General features: G+C 41.1%; 1 protein-coding gene across 2 annotated transcripts in view; it reads left to right on the forward strand.

Annotated features, from left to right (window-relative positions):
* Positions 1-873: 873 nt before the first annotated feature.
* The window catches only part of NOSTRIN (nitric oxide synthase trafficking), a 63,171-nt gene continuing 45,475 nt past the window's right edge, over positions 874-18,569 (forward strand). For both annotated transcript variants that reach the window (XM_082840779.1, XM_082840780.1), the window contains exons 1-2: positions 874-928; positions 9,893-9,978. In XM_082840779.1, the coding sequence (XP_082696905.1) occupies positions 902-928; positions 9,893-9,978 (113 nt within the window). In that variant the 5' untranslated portion in view covers positions 874-901. The remainder of the gene's footprint in view (positions 929-9,892; positions 9,979-18,569) is intronic.

Genomic DNA, 18,569 nt, shown 5'->3' on the forward strand with positions numbered 1-18,569 from the left:
AGGATTGACCCCTGGGCCACAGGTGCAGAGAAAGCAATAAAAAATAAGTTGCTGATGGCTGATTTCCGGTTCTGTTTATCCTTTTGAGTGAGTTTTAAACATGAGGTTGAACATAGAAGAATCCTCCTTGACCTGATAGCTTAGCTTCTTGGTCCTCTTGGGACAGTAGTGAGGGTTCTGTTGTGTTAGGCCCCTCGAGGTAGTTAATGTATGCCTGCTCCCTGATAGCCTTTTCTGGACATTTTCCACTATAGTCATGGTTATATAGGGGTGGTCTTAGTTGTTTGGTACCCTGGCCCTGGGGTGATTTGGGGCAGGGGGACTCTTGGCTTGGTGTGTGAGAGGTAGATAAGGGAAGTGATTGGGGGTCTGAGCTCTGGAGGGTTGGATCGCATATCAAAGCCATGCTTATGAGCTAGTTGTCTACTATCTCTAGGAATTAGCTAACCCTGGAAGGAGCAGTCCCTCCTCCCCAACCCAAAAGACCCCAGTGTGTCACAGCAACTGAAAATACAGAAAATAAAAACAAGGTGAATATGGCAAGCTGAGAGAATCCCTCTACTCTCAGCCCTGAGTGACTGAGTTACCAGGAACGCTTTATAACCTCTGGGATTTCTTTCAAGGCCACGCAGTTCAGGACACAGTATTCTGACCCCCTAAGTATTTACAGGAGTCATTCTCACCATCTCACTCCAGCTCTCTTGACCCGGAGCCATTCTTTGCTTTTTCAGAAAACAAACGGGATTAAAGTCCAGGGCTGGGACTTCCTCCTTGGGGTGTTTGACAAGGACTGACGTACTCTAGGTCCTTTGAATCCCGGAAGCCCAGGACACACCCAACCTTTGGTGCAGCATCCTGTATGCCGGAGCATAGCTAAAAGGACTGAAGCAAACATCTCACCATGAGGGACCCACTGACAGATTGTTCGGTGAGTAGCTCAGTGTGGTTTGCCTGTGTGTGAGAGGGCGGCTGAGGAGTAGATTTATGTATTAATGGATTTGAACTTAAGAAATTTGGGACACTCAGAAGCCAAACATGTTTAGATATTGGCACTGGTACAAAAGTCTGTGGTTTTTCTTTGGTTCAATTTAAAACAGAGCTCTTTCTAGCAAATGACAGGGCAGGTAATTGTCATCTTTTATTCTCACATTCTTGAAAAAACTTTGAGTGTATGTAGCATTATATTTGCATGCAAATGGTGGCTGTTTGGGAAACATTCTTCAAATATATGCCAGTGGTGCCAATATCATGCATACTGTAGACACATAAATGCGCAGAATATCTGCAGCTAGTTTGGGGCTCTGGGAATAAAGTCAGGATGGTTTTGCGTATTTTCCCATATCATTTAGAGCCCAGAACTGCAAGGGCCGAGGGAGGAAGTACAGGCTCCGCGCTCTGTCCGCCCTGCGGTGGTCCTCGGACACGTTTACCAGCGTGTTTGTTTCAATCCTGGGAGCGTACCAAAAATAGAAGGGTGGTCAAGTTGTGAGGTCGTTAGCCGCAAGAGCAGAGACGTAATTTAGGAAATGAGGAGCAATTAAAATGGAGGGGGGAGGAAATAAAGTAATCAAAGATTGTCAGTGTGTTATCCCAAGAAATGGTGCCAAAAAACTAAAACTGGTGACATCAGAAGCAAGGGGTTGCATTCATTCTTCAAGTATTTTATTAAAAATAAACAAACAAAAAAAAAACGTGGAGAAGCAGATAAACAGGGGCTGCCATAAAACCATAAAGAAAAAGATCAACAGAGAATTATTGGTTTCGTTTGTGTTTATTCAGTGGATGTGGAAAGCACAGGCTTAGCAAAGATGAAACTGTATCCACCATCCCACAGAATGAGTTCAGGAATCAGACGAGCTAAATGAGATAGTCACGATGGCTAGTGATATTAATAATGACAGCGTAGTAGCAGCCTCTGCCTACTTTTACTTTTTAAAAACACAATAGTCTCAGAGGCAAAAAATATACAAATCAATTTTCACTGCAAAGTAAAGGAGCTGTTACAGTGGGGGATTCCTGGACTGAATGTCAATATTATGAAATAGTCTGAGTGTGTTTCGTGTTTGGTAATTGCAATCATTGTTGCTTTTGTTGTGGTCATCCACTTACAATGCTTGTTGTCAGTTTATTTATGTCTTGTCTTGTAAAAAAAAAAAAAAGTCTGCCTGCCGCAACTAAGACCTGTGCAACCTAAATAAATAAATATTTTTAAAAATCGTAAAAAAAAAAAAAACACAATAGTCACATGTGTCTAAGGTAAAAAGAAATTCCAACAATATGGTTGTATACAGATTTTAAGGGCGAAACCTCCTCCATTTGATTTCCTCCACCCCAATCCTATCTCTATTGGTAAGCTAACAGATAACTTTTCAAAAAGTCTTTTCTCATTTATGTATTTGTTTATTTTTCACTCCTTGCATTTGCTCCCTTACCAAAATGTTGACTCCTCTCCTTTCTCCTGATAGGTTAGCGATAATGTTTTTGTATAGGGTGGGTGAGTGGGACGGGGATGGGATAAGTGGAAGCAAAACCTTGGCACCAACGGTCACCAAAGAAGAAATCAAGACCAAGGGAAGAGTGAGATAGTGGAGAGGAAAACTGAAGCCAGGATAAGTTAAAACAAAAACAGAAACTAAAAACCAAAAGCCTAATATCCCTTTCTAAGGCTGACTTCAGACCTGGACCTAAGAGAAATACTTCCTTTGAGCAGCTCCCAAGACAACCCATCACCATATCTCTACGTCAGCTTAATGCTCCCTCCCTGACATGTGGAGCCCTTTTCCCTGTGCTTAACTATTGCCCCAAGGACTCCTGTCCTTGTCCCCAAACTTGAAAGTCATCTTTCTGGGCCCACTGCCACCAAACGTAGTCGAGAGCGGGAGGATATTCCTTCAGCCAGGGTTTCTGAATCCTCTGAAGTCACAGAATCTTTATTTATTTGCAATTGTTTCATCTTCAGCAAGTGTTCAAGTTGATTTCCTGGTGCAGTCCTAGTTTGCGCTTGGGCAACAAGGCTGTGTGAAGATGAGGCTGCAATTTGGCAACAGAATAAAACAAGGGAGTGGACTGCAAAAGAATGCTTCATGAAACAGGTAGTTTCATGAAGAAACCAAAAAGAACGCAAAGCTTTAACTTTCTGCAAAATATTCCATTTCATGAGTCCCTAGGGTTGCACGGAACACAACTAATTCATCAAGCCTTAGCTTAGCTACAGTTCTTAACTTGGTCTACCCCAGTGGATCCACATATGGAAACAGTGGTTTGTGTGACCTTCGATGGGAAAAGCATGACCTATTTATTTGTGTTAGTTTCTAACTGCAATTTAGAATTTCCTCCAATTTTGGATATAAGCAGCAAGCCCTAGTACAACTGCAGCGTCTGTGACTTTGTAACTAATAAAAATCACTTATATTTTTATATAACATTACATTTGTTTACAGATACCTAGAAATACTATTTACTCACACTCAGTGTGACTTAGAAATTTGGGTAAATCTTAAGACTCATTATTTAGTATGTTAATTAAAAAGCATATAAAATATGATTTAAAATTGTATTTTATAAAACACATATCAATGTAATCAGTTTCCTTTATAATCCTGTTATTTTGTTTTATGCATTTGAAAATATTTTTCTGAGTAAAATAGGTCTCACCAGACTCCAGAAAAAATTTAAAAACCTCTTCTTTTATGTCATGCTCCAATGAGTAAGATAAGCTGATAGCTGGGCCATTCTGCCTCAAAGAGCTGGGTTAGTGTCTATGCACAAATTATCAGTCACCAGGGTAGCACACAAGATTGCTTGAATGCTGTGTAGGACTTTTAACTAATCACGAGAAAGTCAGAACTTATTTGAAGGAGATTTTTTAAAGTTCTCTTTTTGAAAAAGAGAAGAATTGGCTCTGGGCCCTGATGCCTTAATGCCTGTGAGCTTAGCTTCTAATCCTCAAAATATGCCAAAGGAAATCATTTACAAATCCATGTGCAAGGAAACAGGATCAGATCATCTCCAAATGAAATAATCTAATCATTAAAAAAAAAAAATAGCACCTTCCTAAGAAACAACGCCATAGAAATCAAGGGCAAATAATTACCTATAAGCAAGGTTTTCCTTTTACTCACTCCTTCAGTATCCAGGTAGGGAGCTGTCAAAGCAGGCTTCCCTGGGTCCACATAGTCAGCCTCTTCTCTTAACTTCATCAGCTGTCGAAACAGTACTGTGGGGCTGCTCCTTCAGCCTGGTTCAGACGCCAACCCGAGCATCCCATTTCAGTGGCTCAGCCTGGGTCAGAAGATATTAACTGGCACTAATATAAAAGATGCTGGGGCAATGGTCCATGGCTCCTGAGGGGTTCTGGGACACTGCAGAGATAAGGAGGCAGCTTGGGTCTGGCTTGGATGTCGGCCCACAGCATCCCCAGTGTGCATCAGTGAGATGTGTGATGTGCCATTTCACATTTCGTGGGCCTCTGTTTCCTCATCTGTAAAGTAAGAGGGGGAGAGGATGAAGTAGACGATGTTCTTTAATGTATCTCACAATCTATGACAGCCTGCCATGGAGATTCTAAATATTACCTAGGTGCCTAATAAATACAATTTCTTAGTTTACAAAAGCAGTACTTAGAAATAGTACACCACATGAAATCAGTAGCACAGGGCCTGGCATGTGAAAGGCATCCAACAAAAGCTTATTTGATTAACATTAAGTAGAATATCATGGTTTGTTTAACACTATGAGGGTCATCATTACTCCCTGCCCACCAAAAAACAAAAAAAGCAAACTTTTCATACTTGCACCTAGAATGAAAATGGATTTTTCTAGAGTAATTGAATTTAACCTTCTTAATCATTCAGATCATGGAAAGTCAGAAAGAGCAGCTAGGCCAAGGTTGAGAAAGTGAATTTTTTGTTGTTCACAAGACCTCTGTCTAATCATTTCATGTGCCAATTGCCTAGGTTACTAAGTTTTTTCGTAACGATAATATTTATCTGACAGAATTTGCTTATAAGTGCTGGGCAGAAGCATTTTCTTAATGGCAGAATGGGACATCTCTGTGTGCATTAGTTATCTACCTGAAGGGATTTTTAGATTCTCAGAAAGATCCCACATATTTCTCCACCAGCCTGCAATCCCTTTATCAGGGAACAAAAAAACATGTCGTTTTTTCCTAGTACTTAATGACGTTATGGAAAAGTAGCATGTTAATATAAATTCAAATGGAGATGTAAGATCAACAGTAGGTTCTTTCCTGGAATGAATATTTGGTAGGGGGTGGGGTATTCAAAAGCTCAGTAGGTGGGAAAAAAAACAGGAAAAATTCATCTTCCACGACTCTGAGTAGAGCAAAGCCTTCTGTGCTGGTTGATGACATTGGCGAGCGATCTGCCCTGCTCATAATACTGAAAGGTAATACCACTCTGAGTACACTTAGTGTGATTATACTGATTAGCTCTTTATAAATATACTTATTTCTAATAGATTCTCTAGTTGATTTTCTCACTTAACATTTCTAATCACAGTTCTGTCTCTAACTAATGAGGTTATCTTTTGCTGTTACGGCCTTAACTATAAAATAAGAGGATTGGACTTTAGTGGTTTCCAAACTGTGCTCCATGGAATCCCTTCAGAGCCCCTGTGCTGGGTGAGAGTGGGGTGGGGAAGAAAGATGGGAGAGGAGAAGGAGAGCCAAAGCCAAGGTCAAGAGACTTCATCCCCTCAAAGCAGATAAGTTCTAAGATTTTCTGATTATACACACACACACACACACACACACACACACACACACACACGCACTGGATGAGATGGTCTCTGGGGTCTGCTTTGATGTTTATGCAAGTCTGCTTTTGCAAGACAGCTTTTGTCTTCAAGTCTGAGTAGATGGCACAAGATGAAAGGTACAGAATCATTGCATCAAAAAAGGGGTTATGCTGAAATAATGGAACTGTTCTTTGTCACTCTTTTATTTATGGATATCACATTTACCTCAGTCTGGATCAGGGTTTGTCATGGAGTGTCCAGTACATTATATGTAGAGTCAATGATAAAGATTCTCCCCGTTGCTGTAATAAGCAGAACGTCCCACTCTTATCTGATCATTGAGTTAACAACAACATAATGTATCGAAGAACTTCCTGACTTGTGTGTACCTGGGCACACAAGTGCCCAGGGGTCTGGGGGATGAGTTACAGGGAGGGTGTAGCTGGGGGGATGAGCTCATGGGCCAGTTGCCTCTACCTTGAACAAATTTGTCCATTTACCACATTGTTTCAGTACAAATATCATTTTCCATGTATATCATGATGTGAAAAAATTAGGAAGTTAGAAAGTACTAGCCTATTAAATGACAGGAAAATCCTTCCAAAATCCAAAACTGGGAGCCCCAGGGGCAACTGATGCCATAAGATGTGCTTCTTGCTTAAAAAAGATTCTTGCTTAAAAAAGTTGAATCTGAATGCCTTAGGGAAAGACAGGTGGTCTCCATACTGCCACAGCTCACCCACTCTCCTCTAAAAGCAACCGAGTTTTGAATCATTGGTTTATAAACTTTCCAGGCTTTCTGGCTTCCTAGAACTAGTCCTGTGGAGGTAGTATTTTTAAAATGTGTCTTGGAGAGTTTTGATGGCTTGATAAGTTCGGGAAATGCAGTAGCCCCTGCAGCCCCAGGACAGGGAAAAATTCTCAACTGGTTCTGCTCATTTCCACTTTGTTTAGGAGCAAGTTTTCCCCTACCTTCCTCATCCTCATACATGGTATCTGAGGCACCCTATTCTTTCCCCAGGACTATTGGATGCAAATCGCATCTTCTGGTGATGGTGGGCTGATGGGGGTCCGTGTCCTAAGACAGCTCATCTCAGAGTCCCTTCCCTCCCCTCCTAGTTTTCCTGATGGGAGTTTCTTGTCTCCGCTGCTCGGAAGGCATCCTTCCATCCAACTCTCTGCTTTGTCTTCTCCCAGACCCAGCCTTACGGTGTTTGAGAACAGAAAAATTCACTTTGCAAGCATGTATCCAAATCTTTCTCTCCTGCGCATGGCCCCCTGATGTTTTTGTTGGGTCTTTGTTTCTGTTTTGGTGTAAGCTGGAGAGAGAAACAGGTAAGACACTATTTTAAAAGATAGCTTAATAGTGTGTAATACTGTGAGGTATTTCTAAGTAAATAAGAATGCTACAGGACCTATAAAGAAAACCATAAGATTTTATTGAACATGAAATAAGATTTGAACAAATGAAAAGACTTACTATGCCCGTGGGTGGGAAGTCTAAATACCATAAAAAAGTTAATTTCCTCAAATTGAGATATATAGATGTAATGCAATTCCACTTAGGATCTCAACAGGGATTTTTAAAATTGTAATTAGATAAATGTTGATACAGAAGGACAAATGTGCAAAAATAGTCAAAGAAATTATTAAAAGGAAAAATTGTTATTTAAAAAGAGCAGAAGCAAAGTGTCAATATCTCTGTAACTTTGGTAGTGAGAATATAATGTGTATCATAATTATTGTTTGTATCATTCTTATTTATAAAACATAAAAATGTTTCATAATTTAAAATAAAAAGTTAAAAGACTGTGTATGAGTTAGAACTATGTTTACCTGCTTATTTAGAAAACCCAAAATAAAAGTGGCTTTTAAAAAAGCCTACTGTTATGTTTCTCTCATACATAAAATAAGTCCAAAAGTAGAGAGTTGGGGGCTTCTGCAGTGGCCCCCAGGGCATCAGGGACCCAGGCTCTTTCTCGCTTTCTGATCTAAGAGCTTAGCATGTGACATCCATCCTCAAGATCACCTTACGGCATCAGCTGTCATTTTAAGTCCAGGTTTCAGGAGAAAGGAGGAAGGAATTTTCACTAAAACCCAACACAAAACTTTCACCCATACCTCTTTGGGAAGCATTTAGTCACATGGCTACTACAGCTACGGGTGAGAGGGGCTGAGAAATGACTTTATTCCAAGGGCACGTGCCTGCCCAATATGTCTCTATTTTCTTCTCATGATACCTACGTATGTTTTATTGGATGTTATTTGGTGTTATGGGAAGAAAATGAAAGCCTTAAGGGACAATTTAGTGAAAGTGTTTAGGTAACAAAGGAATAAAAAAAAAGCTAAACAATTTTAAAATGCTTACCAAACTCTTCCATTGTACTTGTAAGGGGAGGAAGGAGGCCTGAAAGTATCACATCATTCATAGATGACAACTTATGTTTGTGGAAATAAAAATGAGAAAGCTTGGTTGCCCAATAGTGATTTTACTCTCATGGCTTAGAGGAGAATCATTTCTTCATGACGGAGGCTACACTTGGATTGCACTACAGGTATGTTTTGCTTGCTTGGCAAAGAGTTGAAAATTTTGTGAATTGTTTGCTGCAAAATTTTAAAAGTTATGTTTCAGATACCAATCCTCATTTCAGCTTTTTTGCACAAAAAAAGCTGGTCCATGATCCAGAGTTGTTGTGGCAGCTGTCTCTCCAGTTCACTGTCCCCGCCCTGCGCCTCCCTCATCCAGGTGCCTATAGGCACCGAATTTTTGCAAACCTTGCTTTAGGAGTTAACAATGTCCTTCTAAAGAGCTTTGCCCTCTCACAGTTGTTTTTGTGTCCCAGCCAGTTTCAGTGAAGCTGTTTGCGCCTATTGTGTGTCTACCAAATCCTGTCATGGCTTTCTGTGTTAAATTCAGGGGAAAGTTAAACTACTGCATAAAGAGGAAAAGATTTGGTATCTATAGGATTATGTTTCTACGTCCTAGGTATTGGTTGGTTCCACCCCTGAAGGTAGGGACCTGGCTTAGGTCATTTCTTTAGGTCTTTCTACCTCTGTGCCCTATGTCCTCTTTGCTACTCTGCTAGCTGCTTACTCCAGGTGCTATAGCTGAAAGGTTGCCTCAGCTCTGAGGATTCATATAATGGGAACATGCCTGCCCTATAGTAGGTGCTCAGGAAGTGTGAGTTTCCCTCCCTTTCCCTTTCTCAACAAGTGACCAGCACCATGCCCGAGACATTGGAGGGCTGGAAGAGGCTGGCTCATTGTATGAACAAAGAGCCACCACACGGCACTCAGTCTACGCAGAAGTTGCGCCCTCTTGTGTACAATCTTATTTTGAAAAATGTGATGGGCTATCGCATCTCCCAGATGGAAACGTTGAGACAGTGTGTTTGAGACTTGATCACCTCACTCATCCACTCTGTGTCAGGGGAGCAGCAGAATCAATTTTCACTTGCCCTCTCCACCTGGGCACTTAAAATCTATCGTCATCAATGTCTAGCCTTACCAATACAATTTTCAGAATAACATTGTGGAGTTCGAAGTCACATGACAAAATCTTTTGACTGATTTTTGTGTCTACAGGCTAAATTCATATATAGATACATTTATAAGGTTTGGTTCAACCAAAATGTTCAACTCATTATTATAACATTCTTATTACTAGAGTTAAATGAGACATAGAGGGGCCTAGGAGAAATTTTATTACCAAATTATTCACTTACATTTTCTATCTCGGCCAAGAAGTACTCACTTTAATGGTTCAGGGTTTGTCATGAGGTCCAGGGATAGTATTTTGGAATTTGTGGGGAATATGCAGTGTATTTCAGAATGTACTTTTAGCCTTCCTGGGAATAATAGGGGTGACAGGAATCCAAATGCACCCCACTGTTGAACTGTTTGCATTTGGCCTAGGAAGAGACAGGTAGACCAGCTTTATTTTTAAAAAGTTCTCCAGGATCTTTCATATCCACGCAGAAGAGACTTCGTCTTTATTTTAAGAACTCACCCAAAAGGTGTGCATTCTGTAACTGTGTGATCATTTACAACGACAGTCATCATTACAGCACCGTTCTGATTTTATAGGAGTTCCGTCTTTGGAAGTGCTCATAAACCTTCTGTGCATCTTTTTCAGTATAATAAAGTATACAAGAACCTAAAGGAGTTTTCTCAAAATGGAGAAGATTTCTGCAAGCAGATCACATCCATTCTTCAGCAAAGGTACAAAATGCATGTTTGCATGAAGCAGTTCTTCCTCTTTAGTTGCAGCAAGCGATATAAGTGGAGGAGTGATTACAGCTGTCCTACTTTCCAGAACACAGCGTTATATTTTGGTACTTGAGAAATTGCTTTGAAGAGTGATTCTCTGTTATTGCACATTTATCATTGGGGCACCATAAGAATCAGGAAACAGGGCTTCCCTGGCGGCGCAGTGGTTGGGAGTCCGCCTGCCGATGCAGGGGACACGGGTTCGTGCCCCGGTCCGGGAAGATCCCACATGCCGCGGAGCGGCTGGGCCCATGAGCCATGGCCGCTGAGCCTGCGCGTCCAGAGCCTGTGCTCCGCAACGGGAGAGGCCACAAGTGTGAGAGGCCCGCGTACCGCAAAAAAAAAAAAAAAAAAAAAAAAAGAATCAGGAAACAACAGGACGTAATTCTGCTTGGGAAGGCTCAGCCAGGTCCCTTCTGATCACTGCCCTCTCCTGGGGCCCACCATTGTACCGATGTGTACTCTATCATTAGTGCGCTCCTCACACAGATGGCAATTATTCGTTTACATTTCTGTCTCCCTAGCGAGGGTAGTGGCTGTGTCTTACTCATCTTTGTACGCTGAGCTCTTAGAGTCTGGCCTTTTGACTTCTTCAGTGTCTGTTGAATGAATGCGTGGATGAATGAAAAGTCACCTTTTTCAGTATCATCTTCTCTCTCTTTTTTTGTTATTTGCTTTTTTTTTTAACATCATTATTGGAGTATAATTGCTTTACAATGGTGTGTTAGTTTCTGCCTTATAACAAAGCGAATCAGCTATAGATATACATATATCCCCAACACTATCATCTTCTCCTAATACTAGATACGATCACGTGTAAAGCTGTTCACTGTGGTGAAATGAACACACTGAACTCAGTTAAGAAAGTTACAAAAATTCCTGCTTAAAATTAGGGGCCACGAGGACTGAATCAAGGGTGCTTAGGCCATTTCCCTATGTCCAGACAGCTCTGTAATAAACAACTCCAAAGAGACCTGCAAAAAAGATTGTTTATTCTTTCAAGGGAACCCATTTCAAATTTAAAATATTGCGTGTGTACCATAAGGACAAAGATGCCTGAGTTGATTGCATCCTGTATTAGTAGGTCAAGAGCAAGGGAGAACATTAGCTTTATCAGGACTGATGAATGAGGCCAAGGAAAGATACAGGAGAGTTCAAATGTGCTTTTTTTAAAAAAAAAAATTATATTTATTTAACGAATGCTTGTAAAGAATTTGGATTACATTTTGTTTTAATATTTATTTATTTATTTATTTATTTATTTATTTATCTGCGCCGGGGCTTAGTTTCAGGCATGCGGGATCTTCATTGCCCGGTGTGGGATCTTCGTTGCGTCGTGCAGGATCTTTAGTTGTGGCATGTGAGATCTAGTTCCCTGACCAGGGATCGAATCTGGGCCCCCTGCATTGGGAGCGTGGAGTCTTAACTGCTAGACCACCAGGGAAGTCCCCAAATGTGCTTTTTTATTCGCGGTACACGGGCCTTCCACTGCTGTGGCCAATTGTGGCCCGCGTACCGAAAAAAAAATGCATTCAGTAAATCCTTGTAGATTGAATGAATAAATAAATGAAAGATAGTTAAGGGTTTATTTTCTTATTATTACATCTACATTATTAGAACAGAGTCTTTACTATTGTTGTATATTAACAATTCCAGACACCTTGCTTAAGAATCCATTGGAATGTGGTTCTTCTAACACTTCTGTATTAGCTTGTGGCTACAAGGGACTGCATCCCAATTAAGCTTCGAGGCCAGATAATGGTTTATTTCCAATCTCAGCTGCCTTCTTGCATTTGTTCTAATTGGTGGTGATAGAAAAGTGTTGGTATTGAAACACCATTTTGCCTGGAAATTCTGCAATTCATGGTATTGCTTAGCTTCTTTTATCCAATTAGTTTCTCCAGTTTCTTTTTTTATAGTAGTAACTCAGATTTAGCCAGAAACACACAGCAGCTCCTAAGATGCCTAATGTCAAAGTCATCAGGTTCATTTCAACACAATCACAGATCAGATTCAAAAAGACAAAGGCACATTTCCAGAAACGATTTAAGTGTTTGGTTCCCTGCACCCTCACAGCTAAGGTTTAAACAGACTTTGATGGGGAAAGTCAATTTTTTCTCTCTAAGGAAACTTAAGGTCAGGTTTTCAAATGGCAAGTACCACAACTCTGGACATAAATTTTTTTTTTAATTAAAAAATAGAAGAAAAGAAAAGAAAAAAACAAAGAAGGAAATTTAGTTGGTCATTATTCCATCTACAATTCATTGCAGATGCTGTCAATGAAAGGTAAATGATTAAAATGAAATCTTTGTTAAATTCTTACCTTTTCTAGTCTACCCATAGCCTGAGTGATCTTAATTCCCATAACTTAAGCTCTTTTTTTGCATATTGATGACTCCCATATATACATTACTAGGCAGTATGTCTTATCCATACTTCAAACCATATATCCAACAGTCTATTGGACACTTCCAGCTGGACGTTCCATGAAACCACAAAGGCAGCCTATCCAAAACAGAGTTGATCGGCTTTTCCCAAAAGCTGGTACTCCTTCTGGATTTTTAACCATGATTACTGGTACCTCTGCCCACCCAATCAAGCCCAGTACCTCAGAGCCACCCATGACCCCTTCTGTCTCAACTCATGACCAAGTCTGTATATTTCTCTCTTCCAAACACCTCTTATTCCTATAGCTCTCTTTTCATTTCATGGCCTCTGCCATTGTTCTGACAGAACTCTTAACCCGTCCTCCTGCCTAGGGTACTACCTTGCAGCTGTGCAGTTTGTACACTGCACAAAATCACCTGGCTGATGGGCAGAGTGAAGGCAGACATCTAATCCACTCTCAACCCTCGAGTCTGGTACATGGGCTCAGAGCTGTGTCCCTTCAGAGGATCTCCTTTTTCTAGTCCAAGCAAGTTGCCTCAACTAGGGAGCATCTAATACATCTTCTACTCTGTGGCCAGGACCCTGTTTAAGACCCTTCAAAGACTCCAATGACCTTTAGTATAAAATTCAGCCTTTGTAGTATTTCATAAAAGGAACTTTGAGATCTGGGCCCTGCCTTCCTATCCAGCTTGTCTCTCTCCATCTCTGCATGACCCCACATGTCTCCATCTTACCTACAGTCACTGCTTACAGAACCACTTGCAATCACCCCCCCCATGGCTCCCTGCCATCCCTCCTACCTGCCTCCATGGGTCCCTGCATTTGTACCTGCTGTATCCACTGCCCGGTAGACACTTCTTCACCTGCATTTCCAGCCTCCACTCAATGCATTCTTCAAGATTCAGTCATCCCACCCTGGGCCTTCAAGTCAAGATTCCAGTCCCCAGTGTCAAAAGAGTGCTCCTCAGAGATGTACAGAACCAGTGCTTACCTCTGCTATCGCTCTACTGCCTACACTGTTACTTTCTGTTGACTTGTCTGTCTCCTCCACTCCTTGAGGGTCTTTGTATCCCACGTGACTAGCACAGAGCAGGCATTCAATAGATGTTCACTGAGGGAATGAATGCATTCGTGTATGAGCGACTCTGTGCCTCAGGCACTCATAACTTTTAAGAAGTTTAAGTTAGGCTCTTGACAAGGAGCAATAAATGAGTGTGTCAAAGAAATTTACTTACATTGTGTATAGAATGTTATTTTGAACAAAAGCTAGAAAAGAATAATAAAATCACAGAAGAGACCATGTATCCAGCACCATCTAGAGATCAAGCACTGCGTTAGATGTGTCTGATCCTTGGTCTCTTTCACTTAAATTCTCAGAACCCAATGCAGTGTGCGAATACTCTCATCCACCCCTGATTTACAGATAGGGGTATGGAGAAGGTGATACATTTTGACTTCTACCCAGCTCTACCCAGGCTTGTTGTAAGGGCATCTTCCGAGTGGGCAGGCACTTTGGGGCACTGCTGTGGGAGTCCCAGCACACTCGGGGTCCTGGCCCATCTCCCTTCACAGAGGGTTTTCTATGGGAAGGGATACCAGCGGTCATCAAGCTCAGTGGCTTTCAAACCTGGTAGCACAGGGGTCTGTGGGGAGCTCTCAAGGGCCACTTCAGGGGGTAGGAGGAAATTAAATGGGCAGGGCTCAGAGCCCTTGTCCCACTTATTCAGAACATAATATCTATATGATATGGTGGGATGCTGTATAAAATTTTGTTTTCCAGCTAAAAAGTTTAAAAACCCGCTCTTCTTGTCCATTTTACCTGACTTCCCCCATGACAACACTCCTTCCCACCCCACATAAACTCACTCAGTTCAGGAATTAACAGACACAGAGGATCTGAAATGCTACACCTACCTTAGCTGTGCCTTCCCTGGGCTGGAAGTGAGCAGTGACTCAGTGGAACTCCCAGACTGGCCCAAGACAGGGCGACCTCCAGGTCTCATCTTCCCATTTCTCCTTTTTTACACTGCCGTCAGGAGCCAGAATTAAGGCAATGAGTAATGACGAAGTGGGCGTTGTGGGCTAGCCAGAGAACCTAACCACTCAAGAAACAGAGCTGCTGTGTAAAAATGTCTTTCAGATAGTTAATAACTAACTTTTAAACACAAGCCTATTTGTATGAGTTTGTGACTCTTTCAAAAGGCAAACTGATAAAGCTTGGGTGGAAAATGTCAGCATACCAGGCCCAAGAAGCTGTTGCTGATAGAAAGTAGAAGGGCAGAGACAGGGGTGTGAAACTGCAAAGATTTTCAGATTACTAAAATTTCTTCTTAATTTGTAGTAAAGGGAGGGCTCAGTCACCTGCTGTTTTCAAGCTTAAGAGAGCCTTAGTTCAATTTTAATTAATTCCTCATAGACACAGGGGCCAGCTACAGTGTTCATTTTCTATCACTTTTTATCATTTTAATTTTCTTAGAGCACAGTACTCTAAAATTTATTACCTGGTCACTTATAGTCTTACAGTTTAATTTGTGGTCTGTCTAAAATATTGAATCTGATATTTTCTATCTCTCCTTTCTTTCAAAAATATAAATATAATTTATTTTCAAATCTAAGACAAATGTTAGTCTTTGACTTATTGGTCGGTCTTCATTATTACTAATGAAAATTTATTGACCTGCCTCCACATGCTGGGAGGAAATTAGAATATAAATGGATTAAAAGTCAGTGCATGCCATTTTCCTGGTTAAGGATCTTTAAGACTCACCGGAATATTCTGAGATTGAGTTACCCATCCAAAGAAATATATATCATCAATTTCACATGTGCCAAGACAATTGCTTGGAGAATCTCAACTCCTATTAGATGTAGTAGCTGTAGGGCTAGAACATTAAGTTCAATGTTCTTATAAACTCTTTTCTGATTATTTTAATGAGGGGAAAAATTTCCATGTCTCAGTTTGAGATTAGCTCTGCCTTTCTTCACTTCTTTTGCATGTGGTGCTTTTTAGGCCAGAAACCATGATAAAACAGCTCCCTTAGAAGAAACCAGTGTGCTTGGAGGTGCAAATTGCCACCTCTGCCTTGGGAAAAGGTGTCCCTTTTGAACTCTGTTCTTTCACTTCTGTTTAGCAGGAATTCTGAAAGGCTATCTATTCTGCTTCATTAGACCCTAAGCACGGATGAGCCACATGGCAGTGTTTGTTCCAACTTACAAAAGTGACAGCTCTCTCCACGCTTGCCAGTTGGAACATGGCTTCTTAGAGCGATTTCCTCTGGGGAGGAATTTACCCATTAACCTGTGCTAAGATAAAGGCCATTCAGGGTCAGAGGCCAGAGAGTTTTTCAGTTGTAGGCAAACTCACCAGAAAAGAAGCCTAGTGACGGGTTCCACTCCTCACGTATCCAAACTCATCCTCCCGACTTTATCATTTCATTTCTTTCTGATGTGTGGGGTAATCTGCTGAGGATTCTGAAATGGTTATTAGGGTTGAAAATGCAAGAGAAAATGATTGCAGCCTGTTTTGCTTGGTTGATTCTAAAGCTGGTTTTAAATATGAAATATATAATATTTGTATATTAGGGTCACCGATATAGTATTGAAGGCGGAGTTGAAGGGTACAATCATGCTGCTCAGAGAGGCCGTGTCTGGTCTCAGAGGGCTACCTTGGTGACGTTTGATATCAGAGCCCCCTCTTCCCCACTTTTCTAGACCCTCAACACGTCCAGGAACTGCAAAGATGCTCTTGGAAGAGGCCCGGGGAAGCTCGTTCTGTCTACACAGAGGCTGCTGTGGATCCCGTTTCTAGCTGCTAAGCCGCCAGAGTTGTGGTGATTCAGAACACCACAATTAAAGGCAAAGGGAGAGGCGGTGTCAATTTTAAAAAGCACTTGCCTTTGACTCCCCCGCAATTCTCCTTCTCCAGCTGCTTCCCCACAGTTTCAGAGGCAGGAGAGTGGAGTGCTGGACAGGCAGGTTCTTGAGCCAGACAAGGGTTTGAATCCCAGAGGTCACTTCTCCATGAATGACCTCGGGCAAGTTGCTGACTAAACTCTGTTCCTTGGTGTTCCCCTCCATGAAATGGGTAGAGTAAGTGTGCCTTCCTGTTAGGAGGTATTGCAGGTTAAATGACGAAATGCACTTAAAACACTCAGAATGGTGCCTGGCACATTGTATACAATAAATGTTGGATATCACTAGTTTGTGTGTAGACAGAACACACAAGGTCAAGCGTCAGCAACATGTCACAAAGGTGATGGGAGCACATTTGTTGGGAGAGAGAGCACAGTTTGGACACGAGCTTCATGGGCAGAACTACAAGAATTTTTAAGCTGTATACCAACCTGTAAAACTACACATCCTCTTACTGCTCTGAAGCAAGAAATGCTGTGTGGTAATTGCCTCTCTCTTTTTTTTTTTCTTCTTTTTTTACATCTTTATTGGAGTATAATTGCTTTACAATAGTGTGTTAGTTTCTGCTTTATAACAAAGTGAATCAGATATACATATACGTATGTTCCCATATCTCTTCCCTCTTGCGTCTCCCTCCCTCCCACCCTCCCTATCCCACCCCTCTAGGTGGTCACAAAGCACCGAGCTGATCTCCCTGTGCTATGCGGCTGCTTCCCAATAGCTATCTACCTTACGTTTGGTAGTGTATATATGTCAATGCCTCTCTCTCGCTTTGTCCCAGCTCACCCTTCCCCCTCCCCATATCCTCAAGTCCGTTCTCTAGTAGGTCTGTGTCTTTATTCCTGTCTTACCCCTAGGTTCTTCATGACATTTTTTTTTCTTAAATTCCATATATATGTGTTAGCATACGGTATTTGTCTTTCTCTTTCTGACTTACTTCACTCTGTATGACAGACTCTAGGTCTATCCACCTCATTACAAATAGCTCAATTTCGTTTCGTTTTATGGCTGAGTATTCCATTGTATTCCATTGTGGCATGGAATGTACAATGGAATACAATATTCCATTGTATATATGTGCCACATCTTCTTTATCCATTCATCCGATGATGGGCACTTAGGTTGTTTCCATCTCCGGGCTATTGTAAATAGAGCTGCAATGAATATTTTGGTACATGACTCTTTTTGAATTATGGTTTTCTCAGGGTATATGCCCACTAGTGGGATTGCTGGGTCATATGGTAGTTCTATTTGTAGTTTTTTAAGGAACCTCCATACTGTTCTCCATAGTGGCTGTACCAATTCACATTCCCACCAGCAGTGCAAGAGTGTTCCCTTTTCTCCACACCCTCTCCAGCATTTATTGTTACTAGATTTTTTGATGATGGCCATTCTGACTGGTATGAGATGATATCTCATTGTAGTTTTGATTTGCATTTCTCTAATGATTAATGATGTTGAGCATTCTTTCATGTGTTTGTTGGCAGTCTGTATATCTTCTTTGGAGAAATGTCTATTTAGGTCTTCTGACCATTTTTGGATTGGGTTTTTGTTTTTTTGATATTGAGCTGCATGAGCTGCTTATAAATTTTGGAGATTAATCCTGTGTCAGTTGCTTCATTTGCAAATATTTTCTGCCATTCTGAGGGTTGTCTTTTTGTCTTGTTTATGGTTTCCTTTGCTGTGTAAAAGTTTTGAAGTTTCATTAGGTCCCATTTGTTTATTTTTGTTTTTATTTCCATTTCTCTAGGAGGTGGGTCAAAAAGGATCTTGCTGTGATTTATGTCATAGAGTGTCCTGCCTATGTTTTCCTCTAAGAGTTTGGTAGTTTCTGGCCTTACATTTAGGTCTTTAATCTATTTTGAGCTTATTTTTGTGTATGGTGTTAGGGGGTGATCTAATCTCATACTTTTACATGTACCTGTCCAGTTTTCCCAGCACCACTTATTGAAGAGGCTGTCCTTTCTCCACTGTACCTTTTTGCCTCCTTTATCAAAGATAAGGTGACCATATGTGCGTGGGTTTATCTCTGGGGTTTCTATCCTGTTCCATTGATCTGTCTTTCTGTTTTTGTGCCAGTATCATACTGTCTTGATTACTGTAGCTTTGTAGTATAGTCTGAAGTCAGGGAGCCTGATTCCTCCAGCTCTGTTTTTCTTTCTCAAGATTGCTTTGGCTATTCGGGGTCTTTTGTGTTTCCATACAAATTGTGAAATTTTTTGTTCTAGTTCTGTGAAAAATGC

This window comes from Leucopleurus acutus (genome assembly GCF_964270905.1).
Source record: "Leucopleurus acutus genome assembly, chromosome: 6".
Taxonomy (NCBI): Eukaryota; Metazoa; Chordata; class Mammalia; order Artiodactyla; family Delphinidae; genus Leucopleurus; species Leucopleurus acutus.